The 14,319-nt window shown below is 36.9% G+C and overlaps 1 protein-coding gene across 1 annotated transcript in view; it reads right to left on the bottom strand.

Moving 5' to 3' along the window:
* Positions 1 to 1,807: 1,807 nt before the first annotated feature.
* Positions 1,808 to 14,319, bottom strand: part of LOC136026227 (inhibin beta chain-like) — a 68,246-nt gene continuing 55,734 nt past the window's right edge. The window contains exon 3 of the mRNA XM_065702563.1: positions 1,808 to 4,201. Coding sequence (XP_065558635.1) covers positions 3,560 to 4,201 — 642 coding nt within the window. The 3' untranslated portion in view covers positions 1,808 to 3,559. The remainder of the gene's footprint in view (positions 4,202 to 14,319) is intronic.

Raw genomic sequence — 14,319 nt, 5'->3', positions numbered from 1 at the left:
TGATGTGCAAATTTCGTTTTAATTATTCATGTGCAGTGAGCCAAAATCAGAACATGCATTAATTCAAAAACGTCCCTTCCTCAACGCCTCGCTCTTTACGCTAAAGTTTGTCATTGTTTTAAAAAGTAGAGTTGTGACAAAGAGTCAAACTTTAGCGTAAAGAGCGAGGCTTTGAGGAGGGGACAACCCCTTTCATGTATGGAACAATTTCTGTTCTTTTTAAGTTTTAATGTCGCTCCTTACTTGCAGTTAAAAAACTTGTTTTTTCATTTAATTTCTAGTTAAAAGCGAGGGAATTCTACAGTACAGAATATTCTTCAATTTAATAAATATTATATCACGTAAATATTTTTGAGAAAATGCTGGCATAAATATTTGGATAATTGTTAATTAAACAAAAGACACCCAAGAAGTGAATTTAGGTTATTTCTAATGAAATATAACCTTCCATCTATATAATAAGATAATTTGGGTATATATTTGCACATTAGGTAGGGGAGGGGTGGGGTAATGTATTTGGACTGCGCCCGTAACCTAACATATCCTACCCCCCTCAATGTCCAAATATATGGTCCAAATTATACATGTCCAATATATTCTATCACATATCACCTGTCTTAATTGATATAAAGACGGTTTTTCTGAGATGTAACCTAAGCGTAATTCCTTAAGCGTGTTTCGTTTAATTAATAAGTACCAAAGTTATTAATGAATATACTAAATAATGAGCTGGCTTGACGTTTTTTAAGAGAAATACGATTGGATACCAGTGGCGGATCCAGGTGGAGGATGCCCCCCTAACGTAGTGGTATCATAATATCATATTACCATACTAAATACCATATTTTTCGTAGAGGGTGAACAGCTTTTCATTTTCTTATTGCGGGGTGGTTTCTATTACTTACTGTTTTCTGTATTAATATTTCTACATCATTTTAATTTCAACAGATTTTAACTTTAACCCTCAGCAGATTTTAGATTAAATTTACAACCATTTCCATAACCTACCTACAGCGTATAATCGTTGAGGTTCCCTTTAAATTGTGGGTATTTCTTTGCTCACAAGTTTATCGGAGTAAAATATTTTGCCCCCCCCCCGCTAAAAAAAAAATCCTGTATCCGCCCCTGTTGGATACAAAAGATTATCAATATTATGACTGGTAAAAGGCTTTAAGAGCTGAAAGAAACAGAATTCTATTTTCTACTGACCACGTATGGACTTTTATGTGTTTTTAGTAAAACTTTATTTTTCAAAATTCTAAAAATATTGGAAAATATCCCAAATTAGTTTATTTGAGCTAGTTTTGTAAATATAACTTGCGTGATTTGCGAAATAATAATTTCTGGTTGTTTTAAGTTTTAATTTCTCTCTTTGCTTCTATCAGAAAATGTTTTTTTTCTTCTTTTTTATTAATACACACGAGGTCGTTGTTCTGATGCTCTTTATTAGAGTTTCCTTGTAAATTTTCACTGTTACTCATTACCCGAATGTTAACAAACAAGTTAATTACCAAGCAATTACTTAATTTAGGAAGCCATTTAGAAATGGACAAGAGTTCAAAGAACCTTCTAGAGTCATTCCAGGACTAAAGTTCAGTTCAATAAGTTTTAAGGAATGGAAGTTCTAGTTGATTTTGCAGGGTTCAAAACTATGTAAATTGATTTACTAGAAATTCTTAATTGTATTTTTGAAACATATCCTCCTTGATTTATTGTGAGGCAATTTCCTACAATGCTTGACCCTTAGAAGGCTTCTCACGTTTAACCCTACTTCCTAGAAATGTGAATACACCTTCCCCCTCCTGAAATCACAAACTCTGGCTTTGTAATAGAGATTTTAAAAATATTTTTCTTTTTAATGGACGCTTCCCACCTTGACCAAAATCCTATATATAACCCTGATTCTTTGCAAAGCAATTGAACAAATTTTTTTGTCTCTGATCATCTTTGATCACGACCAGGACATCAGTCACTGAATTTGTACACACAAATCCTTCAATAGAAATTTCACACCTTTTATCGGTATCAATTTGGAAAGGCCCTCCATTAATTAGTACAAGCCACTGGCAGGGGTGCCAATGGAGGGGGCAGGCATTTACCCCTCCTCTTAGATCTTAAAAAGTATTTTCTTGTATTTAAGAAAATCCCCTCCTAGATTTTGAAAAGTCTATCTTTTTTGCATCATTATTTTAAAACTCCACAAAAAATCCTTGCCCCCTACCTACGCTTCCGTTAATTAGCACCATGAGTCATGGAGAAAACGGAAGCAGTCAGCAGCCAACTATATTAATTTCAAACAAAGAAACATTAGTCTAGCTATTTTGTCTAGTCTATTAGTCGTAGAATAATCAAGAGCATTCATAGGGACTCTAAAAGTGGTCAACTCCTCCCTTAAAAAAAGAGAGAGAATTCCGTAACAAACTAAAAAAAAACTTTTTGGCTAATTTATTTTCAAACAGTAATCCCTCCCCCTTTGGTCAAATTTTCCTCCAAGGAACCCCCCCACCCTGTATTGAGAGGAAGGGATTTCAATCTCACTTTTATGTACAGGCTCGTAAAGCAAAGCATCCAACATTAAATATCAGTTGAACCTTCTCCTCATTCATTGGTTAAAATTTCAATTCAGTCATGGACGTCATTTAGGTTTCTTGTTATGGGGCAATAGCCCAGTATAGAATCAATCAAATCATATCCAAGCAAAATACTGCATTTACGTAATCATGTGGTGCACATAGCTCAGAGGCTTTTTTTAGAATGAAAGGATCCAAACACGGAGTAAGTGAATTTTTATGCCATTTAAAAAAATCAGAAACGGTGGAGGGAATGATTGTGTGAAAAAACCTAAGGGGAGGGGGATATGGGTATCAGCCCTTCATATAATATCAATTTTCACGGATTTTTTCTACATTATCACATTGGCCTATTCTGTGCTCTTCTGGATATTCCCCCTTTCCCTGCAGTACAATTTTGGCTAAATAACATTGATTGTGATCGTTTCCTCCCCCCCCCCTTGATAATCTGACAAGCCAAGCTGACCACGTAGGTCATAAAGGAAAAAGTCTTTAAACAAAGTTTTAACATTTCAAATATCCTCCACTTGTTTTCTAAACGATATTGCTTCCTAAAAAAAAAAAAAACAAAAAAAAACAATGCGAGCATCGACACTTGCGTAACATTCTTTTTCCTAGTTTATCAATCACAGCGTGTGAGACATTCAAACATCATCATCACATCGTCATTCATTTCACTTTACTCAAGATAAATGGCCATCGGCACAAGACAGTTTTTCTGCCTTTTTGCAGCACAAAATAAAAATACAAACTTATGGTAAGCTAAAAAGCACTAAACAAACATTGTGACATCGACTAGAGCTATAGCACACTTTAATTATTTTTGACTCTGCTATAAAAAACGTTTCGTTCAGTCGCTTAAATCTCCGCTCTATGGCATCTCCGATCAGAAAAGCAATTCACAGCATAACAAACAACATGACAATGTGGCTCAAAAAAGCGATCACAGACAAAATTTGAAATAGTTTACTAGAAATTCGAAGTCTAAGCTATGGACAACCACATTCGTGGACACTCATTTTTGGCAAATCACGTTTAATTATATTCCTATCTGGACCGAAGTAAATTAATGACATAGATGTAAATTTAGTCGGAGCACAACATGGCTGCAGCTCAGGAAATTTATCTAGCTTTCTGTATTCACCAAGGATATGGGAATGGTAGTTTCGGAATGCATCTGGGGTCTGTGGACCGCTGCACTCTCCACGGCAATAATTAGCATAATATCCACTGGGGGCGATGATCCAATCATCCCATCCCAACTGTTTAAAACTCACATAAAATCGTTCTTTGCAACAAGACTTTGTTTTGGCACTACAGACAAGAGCTCGTCGTCTCATCCGTCGATTCGGCGTAGAGTCGGTATGAATTACAAGAAAAGGTTTATTGCTGGCTTTCCGAATTGCACGGACTTTGTGTTTTCTTTGTCTTTCTTTTTTCTTTTTGGGTCTACTTGAACGAATTACGGGTTTAACTAATGATCGGCAACCAGAGCAGTCAACTAAAAGTTGAAGACTATCTCCAGTTCCTTCAGCAAACCATTTCTGAACGCCACTTGTGATGTCAAAACGCTTCCAACCGAGATTGGATGCCACCACTTTTTGGCTGGCTAATAATATTGTGTTCCAGCCCTGAAAAAAAAGAAACATAATTATCCTAATAGCTCTCAAATTGATTAGAAAATATTGCTCAAACCGAAAAACCGTCTCTAATATTTTAGCATTATACAAAAGAGCGAAAAGAAGTTTTCAAGCTATTCAAAAAATCACGTTTGCTAAAAAGATTTACAATCAGTCTACTTATCACCTCAAGCCCTAGCTCATGGGTGTCATTCTTTTGCGTCTTCCGAAAAATCGTAATTAGAGTCTCATGGCTGAGATTTACTTGTTTCTTACTTCCTTTGTCTATTGAGATACATTTATTATTATTTTTTTGTGCATCTTTTCGTGTTTTCGTGCATTAAGTTATTTTAATGCGGCTAGACAATTTTATAGTTTTTTCAATCGGCTAGACAATTTTCATTATTAGCCATTCGCCAATGTTTTCAGGCATAATGGTTGGCAGAGTGACATTTGGTGTCGCTACAGCTTGATCAACTATGCCTTCCAAATCTTCTAGAATAGCTCTAAGTGAATTTTGTGAACACTAGCATAGAATAGCCACTGAAGGCGCTTCATACTACTTCTTTTACGTACCTCCCTGGTGACTCTGAATAATCAGGCCTGTTACTTTTAATAGGCAAGACGATTATTTATCACAGGCTACAACCCTGGATAACTCCGTTATAAAGACATACAGCCATATCTCAAACTAGGAAGTCCCTTTCAGTAGCACACGAGTAACTGTTTTAAATTTCCGCCTTCTTTTCAAAATCAATATTCAATTTCAAAATTCAAAATTTCATACTCATAATCCTGATTCTTGATTTCCCCTATTTCAAATATAATGGTCAGCACTTTCCAAGTAAGCCCCAACTATTATCAGATATGATTATCTTTATGCAAAATTTTTTAGGATGACTATGAAAACAAGGTTGCACGCGGAAGAACAATTTCCAGCTAGTAATAGATACAGACTGGAGATTTTATAGGCATTAAATATTAAGGTGGGGGAAATAGTTGAAGAAGGGTGAGTCTGACAGCTGTGAAAATTTACGGCAAATTTGGGAGGGCCAAAATTTATCCTTGGTGCCCGACCCAATATATATCTTTTTTGAGAGGGGGATTTGGTAGCCATGGTCTTTTGAGTCCTGAGCCTTGACCCCGAGTGTTTGGGTCCGACCTGCCACTCAAATGAAATGAAAACAGTGAAAAATGTTTTTGTACAGAGTGCCTAAGAGTAGCTACGAAGACAACGCTGCTGTTCCATCAACTAAAATAATTTCACCTAATTATTTACTGTTTTCTGCAAATTTGCTTAAAATAAAATTATATTAAATCAAATAATGTCCTTCAATAAAATTATTCTTTATAAATTATTTTAAAAAAATTGTTTGAAACTATTATTTTTCTTATATAAATATAAAACAGTTCCATCACATTACATTATTTTTGGGTAGCTGTATAAAAAAAAACATTTTCAACATCATCGTTTAAATACACTTTTGAAACACAAGAGATGTTTCTTAAAAGAATTATTCTATCTAATAAAATAATGGTTAGCGAAAAATTCAAAAAAAGAAAAATTATCTTAATCATGACCTTGACGGTTTTCCTTCTTGACACTACGAAGATAAAACTCACAATAAAAAGAGAGAAATAAAAGCGAGATTAACAAAGCTTTAAAACTATCACTCAAAGCTGTTGAGTTAACACTCAGCTTCCGTTCAAAGCTATACTTCCCTTGAGCAAGGATGCTAAAAAACTTTTTGATGTCAGTTTTATTTAGTCTGGAATTTTTTATGGTTTTTCCTTTTTCCCAGCAAGACGGCTATTAGCTATATGACTGAAATATTCGTATTGTAAAAATTTGTCTCGATAGAGAAAAAATCTTCATTTTTTTTGTTTGTGTTTTTTAAAAGATTTTCGAGTATCAAACGTAATTGCAGACAAAAGGTAGTTTAATAAGATAAGACAAATTTATTGACAAAATTATTGATTTCAATTTGCTTCAATAACTAACAGGAAAAACCACTGGGTTTGATGATTGTTCAAAACATAACATCTAAGAAAAATTATCTATATAATATTAACTTCCTAGAAGAATGAGTTTCAACCCAACCTTGAAATTGCTAGTCGTTATAATTTTTGACCAGTGTTATACCCTCTGATAGAGAACCTCCCTGTGCTCTCAGAAAACACGGAAAAAAAGATGCCCTTCGAGTACTCGAGCCACAAATACATAAAAATGAGTTCTAATACTAAACGCTATTTTTTGAAACGAATGTTAACGAGCAGAGTTGAATTAAGCGAACGATCCTATCCCATTTTGAATAATTTTTCTTAAATATATCTCGTTTTTGTTGTGTCTTCCTTTTTAAAACTATTTAGGCGCTAGATGTCACAAGGTGCAACCATAGAAAGTGCAAAATTGACTGTCATATTGCGCAGAATCAAGATTAGGCTTAGCTCTTGTTCCTGGGGTGTGACACTCATTTTCTCTCCTTTGACGCAGCAAAACTTTCGATCGTGTATGCCTTAGGAATCCACTATGTAAAATTAAAGCCAATGTGCTGATAATTGGCATTTTCAACTGCTCAATGACTCTCTTTTTCCTTGTAGAATACAATTTGTTGAGTGTCAACATATATCACAATTTGTTCTTGACGATCTGACTACAGAAATTCCAATGTTATCAGGACTACCTCAGGGAAGTATTATTTTTACCCCAACTTTTTTTCTGGTGTTCATAAATTACTTAGGAGATAACCTTACGGTACCTCACATCTCACACTTTTACTGATTGTACGACGACAGTGGTCTCTATAGCGAAGGATAATCAGTGAACCTTATAAATCTCAGTGAACCTTATAAAAAACTTCAGGCCGACTTGGAAAAATCAAGATTTGGGAGAAGGCGTTGCTTATCAGCTTCAATACATCAAAAACAGAAGGGAATTTTTATTTCGAAGAAAAAAAATGTATTGTCTCATCTTGATTTTATCGCCAAAGGAGAGAAAATAATAAAATAAATCCCCTACACCTTCTTGAGTTCACTGTACTTCAGATTTCACAAGTGGTGAACACATCAGCAAAATGAGATCCTTCTGCTCCAAGAAGTTAGGAGTTATCCTAAGATACAAAAATTTACCCCCTTATGAGTCTACCTTGCCTGTTTTCATGTCGTTTAATATACCAGTCATAGAATAGTCATTCTCTTATTTTGCCAGTGCTCGAAAAAGCCGTATCACTCCTCTACAGCGTCCTCACAATTAAGCAGCTCGTGCGGAAACTTCTGGAAACCCTGATGTCGAATCCTATAATTGATCCAAGTTTGCTTCGAGGTGTCAATTCTGTCGGTCTTTAATACATATATGTACATATATACATTCCTCTCCATCAGTAGTTACTGAAGCTCTTTCCTGAAAGCTAAAAGCCTTTAAAAGTAACTCGCCATCCAGGGGTGAATCTAGAGCCAAATATTGGGGGAAGCCCAGTGTGACAAAATCTTTCAGGGGGGGGGGGTCAAATGTGACCTAATTGCCAATAATTGATTGAAATACAGGATAAGAGGGCGCCAAAAAAATCTTAGGGGGGTCGGAGTTCCCCAGCCCCTATGGATCTGCCACTGTTGCCATCGTAAAACCGGTCGGGCTTATCTTGAGCAAGGTACAACCCGCAGAAACATCTAAAACTGGGTTTCGCTCGACGGTCCGTCAGCATCTGGGAAAGGTTCCCAACATAAATAACCCCTGAAAATCCCTCGCTTGAATCATTCAAGCAAAAGTACAACAAACATAACAAAACTGAAAATATAATAAATGAAGAAATTGCCAGGACGAGCGGAATATTGTCTTTTTGATAGAGCTGCTAAAATTGTAATAGAAAGAAACCTACCTGATGTTTTTTTAGTTAACATTTTATTTGATAATTTTATTAAAAAGCGCAAAGAACTTTGGATTTTAAGAGTTTTGAGGGGGAGGGGTGCATTTCCTCCCCCTTTCAATGAAGGGACTTTTATTAGACTTTAAAATTATCAAATAATTAATAAGATATCAAAGGGCTGTGGATCCATGTTCCGACATAGTTTTAAAAATATATTTTTTATAATAAGTCAGCTGTACAGTGAATGAGCTAAAGTAACAAAACAGATCATGCCATAGGAAAGTAACGTTTTCTACCGTTTTGTGATGCAAAAAAGCAATTTCGGCAGACAGAGGGCCAAATTGTAATCGACTGAAAATTTTGAGACACCGGACTGCAAGCCAAAACTGCCATGTCACTGCCTTTGTTGACGTATTTACATATGTATTTGATTGCCTTTACGGAGTTACAGTATTCAACATTTATGTGTGCATTAAATGTTTTTGATAATAATGGGGAATATGGAACAACCAACTGGTTATCTACTTCGATGGTGGTACCGTTACGCTTCTTTATTATTGCTGTTTTACCGCCATCTTCAGTAGATCTTCTTCTATATTGTGGGTAACCATCATTGCCAGTAATTGTGTTGGATACTAAAAGTCGAGGATATTGCTTTGTGCACCTTCCTTCGGCCATGCATGGTGAATTTTCGTTCAGTGCACCGCAAGGTCCATGTATCATATTTTTTACAACAATATCATATAACCCCTTATCGACATTTTCATCAGGTATTTCGGCGGAAATCACATTATCAATTTCATTAGAAGTAATTTTATAATGTAGCCAGATTAGTATATGTGCGTGTGGCAATCCTCGTTTTTGCCATTCCACTGAGTTCATCCAGCATCGCACTGACCCAAACACTTCAAGTTTTACCATGTAGTTTATCAGTGATTTCAACTTTTGCCGGAAGACACGGGCCGTAATGTCATGTCTATGAACCGCCGATTGTCCTTGAAGTAAAAGCTGCTGTATCTCGTCCCAATATTGATTACTTGTAAATGTAATAAATCAATCTGGACGACCATAGAGACGAACATACGCAATAGCATCTTGAGCATATTCATGCATATGACGGGGACTGCCAGCATATGACGAAGGTAAAATCGTTAATCTTCCAACGTTTGTGGTATTACGGTCATTTACAACTGCATCTCGCAAATGAATGTATTGTTCAGAGCGGAGCTTGGTCTGATTCAGACGGATAAATAGCAAACGTTCTGATTCAATTTTTGCATACATATTAACGATGTATTGCTGAAACAATTGACGGCATTTTAAAATATAATTGTCTTCATCCTGCCGAATCATTAGTCTATAGGTATAATAATGCATTGCACTGCATTTCTTATTCATTTCTTTGTTAATGGCTGGATGTATCAATTTAATATTAAAGTGATAGCCGTCGGCTCCATCCCAAAAAATGATAGGATATTGTAGGGCATCGTAGCATCGATGAGATTCAGCAATTTTTACCAACTGAGCGTTTCACTTACGAAGAATAATATCTCGAGGTAAAAACTGATCACCGACCATAACGATTGCCACTTCGTCGATAGTTGGAGCATCGTATCTACGCACATGTTGACCAGGAGGCATTTTGTCAGCGGAAATAATAATTTTATGCGTATCACTAGGCATCAAATCGACGGCTGTTTTGGACAGACACACAAAATTATTATTTTCGTGGAAAAGATGTTGGAATTGGGAAACAATTGTCCTTTCAACGTCGGGAGAAATTTCGCAACGTGCATTCAATTCAGAATTTCTATCACTGATGAAGTACAATAGTAAAAATTTATGATTCTCGCCTGAGAATGGTAGAAGGGACCCTGCTCTATAATAAATTTGCCATTTTACTTTGAAAATAGGCATAAATTGATCTGGATTTTCGATTTAGGCACCAAACGATGTCATTTGGAAACATGAGTTATATTTTCTGATTTTTGATAAAAAAACGCTTAGATTCTGACGTAATTCCAGTAAGCAAAGTCTTCAATGGCTCTGGGGGTGCAGCCAGTTGAGGAAGTTTAACTTTTCCTGAGGCACAACACATTCCCATTGTTTCACCATTAAATTTCAAGGCCTTGCAGTAGGGACAAATTTTGGTCATAGTCCCGATTTGAACATATCTATTATAATCATCGACTGGGCTGTACCTGAATGCCATGCGATAATTTTCACGTTGCTCTTGTGATTCATCAGCAAGCTTTCTTTTGGCATTATCTCTTGAAGCCGCAAGCCTGTTTTCACGTTGCTCTTGTGATTCCTCGGCACGCCTTCTTTTTTCACTTTCTCTTTTAGCAGCAAGTCTGGTTTCGCGTTGCTCTGGTAGTTCCTCGACACGCCTTCGTTGACGGAAATTGCACATTCCTAATCTGGCATTATCTCTTGAAGCCGCAAGCCTGTTTTCACGTTCCTCTTGTGATTCCTCGGCACGCTTTCTGTTCTTACTTTCTCTATCAGCCGCAAGCTTGTTTTCTTGCTGTTCCTGTGATTCCTCGGCAGGCTTTCTTTTCTTACTTTCTCTATCAACAGCAAGTTTTTTGGCATAGACTCTTTGAGCAGCTTCCTCGGCTGTTGCCATTGTAGGTTCTTCAGTCATTTTACAATTAAACAGTTTTCCGTCCATGATTTTCTTACGATTAAAAATTTGTCTTTGAACGAATTTCTTAAATACCTTTAATGACGTCATCGTCATAACAAACATAACGACAACTAACTTTATGACGACATGATGACATGACGTCACTCAACAAACATAACACACATACAATTTATAAATATTATATATATATATACTATATATACTATATATACTCTATATATATATATATATATATATATATATATATATATATATATATATATATATATATATATATATATATATATATATATATACTAGCTGTTGGGGTGGCGCTTCGCGCCACCCCAACACGTAGTTGATGGGGGCGCTTCACGCCCCCCCCCGTGCGTAAGTCGTTACGCGCCATATTAGTTACGCGCCATTGTATTTGTGTCCCTGTGTACCACCTATGAATATAGATAGATATATATATTTTTTTAACTACGTAAAACTTGCAAATATACAACATTTTTGGCTGTCCCATTGTCTGTGCATATAAACAGATTGTGAGGTTTACCGACTCTTGAACATGCAACATATAATTGTCCATGGGAAAAAAAATCTGTATTCAGATCTATACCTCATTATTCTAATGATTGCCCTTGAGCTTTGGTGATGGTAATTGCTAATCGAACATTCCCTGTGTCCCCGTCGTCATTTATATATCCTCCTGTGCCCCCCGGCGTCCCCGTTGTAGTTGTGTCCCTGAGTCCCAGACGTCATTTATATTCCCCGTGTCCCGGTTGTTATTTGTGTCCCGGTGTCCCTGTATGAAATTTCTCTTTGAGTGTCGCGGTCGTCATTTATATTCATTGTGTCCCGGTGTCCCGGTCGTCATTTTTGTCCCGGTCGTCATTTTTGTTCCGGTGTCCCGGTCTGTAATTTCTCCTTGAGTGTCCCGATCGTAATTTATATTCCCTGTGTCCCGGTCGTCATTTGTGTCCCGGTGCTTTGTTGATGGTGATTGCTAATCGAACATTCTCTGTGTCCCCGTCGTCATTTATATATCCCCCTGTGCCCCCCGGCGTTCCCATTGTAGTTGTTTCCCTGTGTCCAGACCGTCATTTGTGTCCCGGTGTCCCAGTCTGTAATTTCTCTTTGAGTGTCGCGGTCGTCATTTATATTCCCTGTGTCCCGGTGTCCCGGTCGTCATTTTTGTCCCGGTCGTCATTTGTGTTCCGATGTCCCGGTCTGTAATTTCTCTTTAATTGTCCTGGTCGTCATATATATTCCCTGTCTCCCCGTCGTCATTTATATATCCCCCTGTGCCCCCCCCGGCGTCCCCGTTGTTGTTGTTTCCCTGTGTCCCGGTCGTCATTTGTGTCCCGGTGTCCCTGTCTGTAATTTATCTTTGAGTGTCGCGGTCGTCATTTATATTCCCTGTGTCCCGGTGTCCAGGTCGTCATTTTTGTCCCGGTTGTCATTTGTGTTCCGGTGTCCCGGTCTGTAATTTCTCTTTGAGTGTCCTGGTCGTCATTTATATTCCCTGTGTCCCGGTCGTCATTTGTGTCCCGGTGCTTTGTTGATAGTGATTGCTAATCGAACATTCCTTTTGTACCGGTCGCTTTCTCTTTGAGTGTCCCGGTCGTCATTTACATTCCCTATGTCCCGGTGTCCTGGTCGTCATTTGCATCCCGATATCCCGGTCTGTAATTTCGTCAGTCGACAAACATGACGTCAGTCGACAAACATGACGTCAGTCGACACACAAACATGACGTCAGTAGACAGACACACAGACAAACAACTTATTTTTATATATGTACTAGCTGTTGGGGTGGCGCTTCGCGCCACCCCAACATCTAGTTGGTGGGGGTGCTTCGCGCCCCCCCAAGCCCCCCGCACGCGTAAGTCGTTACGCGCCATATTATTTACGCGCCATTGTAGTTGTGCCCCCGTTTCCCACCTGTGAATATATATATATATATATATATATATATATATATATATATATATATATATATATATATATATATATATATATATATATATATATATGTTTTTAACTACGTAAAACTTGCGAATATACAACATTCTTCGCTGTCCCATTGTCTGTGCATATAAATAGATAGCCAGGTTTACCGACTCTTGAACATGAAACATTGACACAATTGTCCATCGGAAAAACAATCCGTATTCAGATCTATACCTCATGATTCTAATGATCGCCCTTGAGCTTTGTTGATGGCGATTGCTAATCGAACATTCCCTGTGTCGCCGTCGTCAGTTATATATCCCCCTGTCCCCCCGGCGTCCCCGTTGTAGTTGTGTCCCTGTGTCCCGGTCGTCACTTGTGTCCCGGTGTCCCAGTCTGTAATTTCTCTTTGAGTGTCCCGGTCGTCATTTATATTCCCTGTGTCCCGGTCGTCATTTGTGTCCCGGTCTGTATATACATTCGTTTTTGAATTGGTCTTTTTTTTAGTTCTTAGTTTTTTACCTTTTTTTTTTAGTTTTTTTAGTTATACCTCATGATTCTAATGATTGCCCTTGAGCTTTGTTGATGGTAATTGCTAATCGAAAATTCCCTGTTTCCCCGTCGTCATTTATATATCCCCCTGTGCCCCCCGGCGTCCCCGTTGTAGTTGTGTCCGTGTCCCGGTCGTCATTTATATTCCCTCTGTCCCGGTCGTTATTTGTGTCCCGGTGTCCCGGTCTGTATATACATTCGTTTTTGAATTGGTATATGATGAAATAAATTTTTGTGTTTTTCCCCTTTTTTCTTTTTAGTTTTTTTTTGGTTTTTACCTTTTTTCAGTTGTTTTAGTTTTTTTTCTTTTTTCTTTTTAGTTTTTTTGGAGTTTTTATCTTTTTAGTTTTTTTTATTTTTATTTTTTTAGTTCTGTTTTTCTCCTTTATTTTTCAGTTTTTTTCCTTTTTTCTCGGCACGCTTTCTTTCCTTACTTTCTCTATCAGCCGCAAGTTTTTTGGCATAGAATCTTTGAGCAGCTTCCTCGGCTGTTGCTATTGTAGGTTCTTCAGTCATTTTACAATTAAACATTTTTCCGTCCACGATCTTCTTACAATTAAAAATTTGTCTTTTGAGCAGCTTCCTCGGCTGTTGCCATTGTAGGTTCTTCAGTCATTTTACAATTGAACATTTTTCCGTCCACAATCTTCTTACAATTAAAAATTTGTCTTTGAACGATTTTCTTAAATACCTTTAATGACGTCATCGTCATAACAAACATGACGACAACTAACTTCATGACAACATGACATGATGACATGACGTCAGTAGACAGACACACAGACAAACAACTTATTTTTATATATATGGATATATATACTAGCTGTTGGGGTGGCGCTTCGCCACCCCCCAAACCACCCCGTGCGCGTAAGTCGTTACGCGCCATATTAGTTACGCGCCATTGTAGTTTTGTCCCTGTGTCCCACCTGTGAATATAGAAAGATATATATATATATATATATATATATATATATATATATATATATATATATATATATATATATATATATATATATTATATATATATATATATATATTTATATATATATATATATATATATATATAAATATATATATATATATAAATATATATATATATATATATATATATATATATATATATATATATA

This window comes from Artemia franciscana, chromosome 4 (genome assembly GCF_032884065.1).
Source record: "Artemia franciscana chromosome 4, ASM3288406v1, whole genome shotgun sequence".
Lineage (NCBI taxonomy): Eukaryota > Metazoa > Arthropoda > Branchiopoda > Anostraca > Artemiidae > Artemia > Artemia franciscana.
The sequence above is the reverse complement of the archived record's forward strand: the minus strand, read 5'-3'. Positions and strand labels throughout refer to the sequence as shown.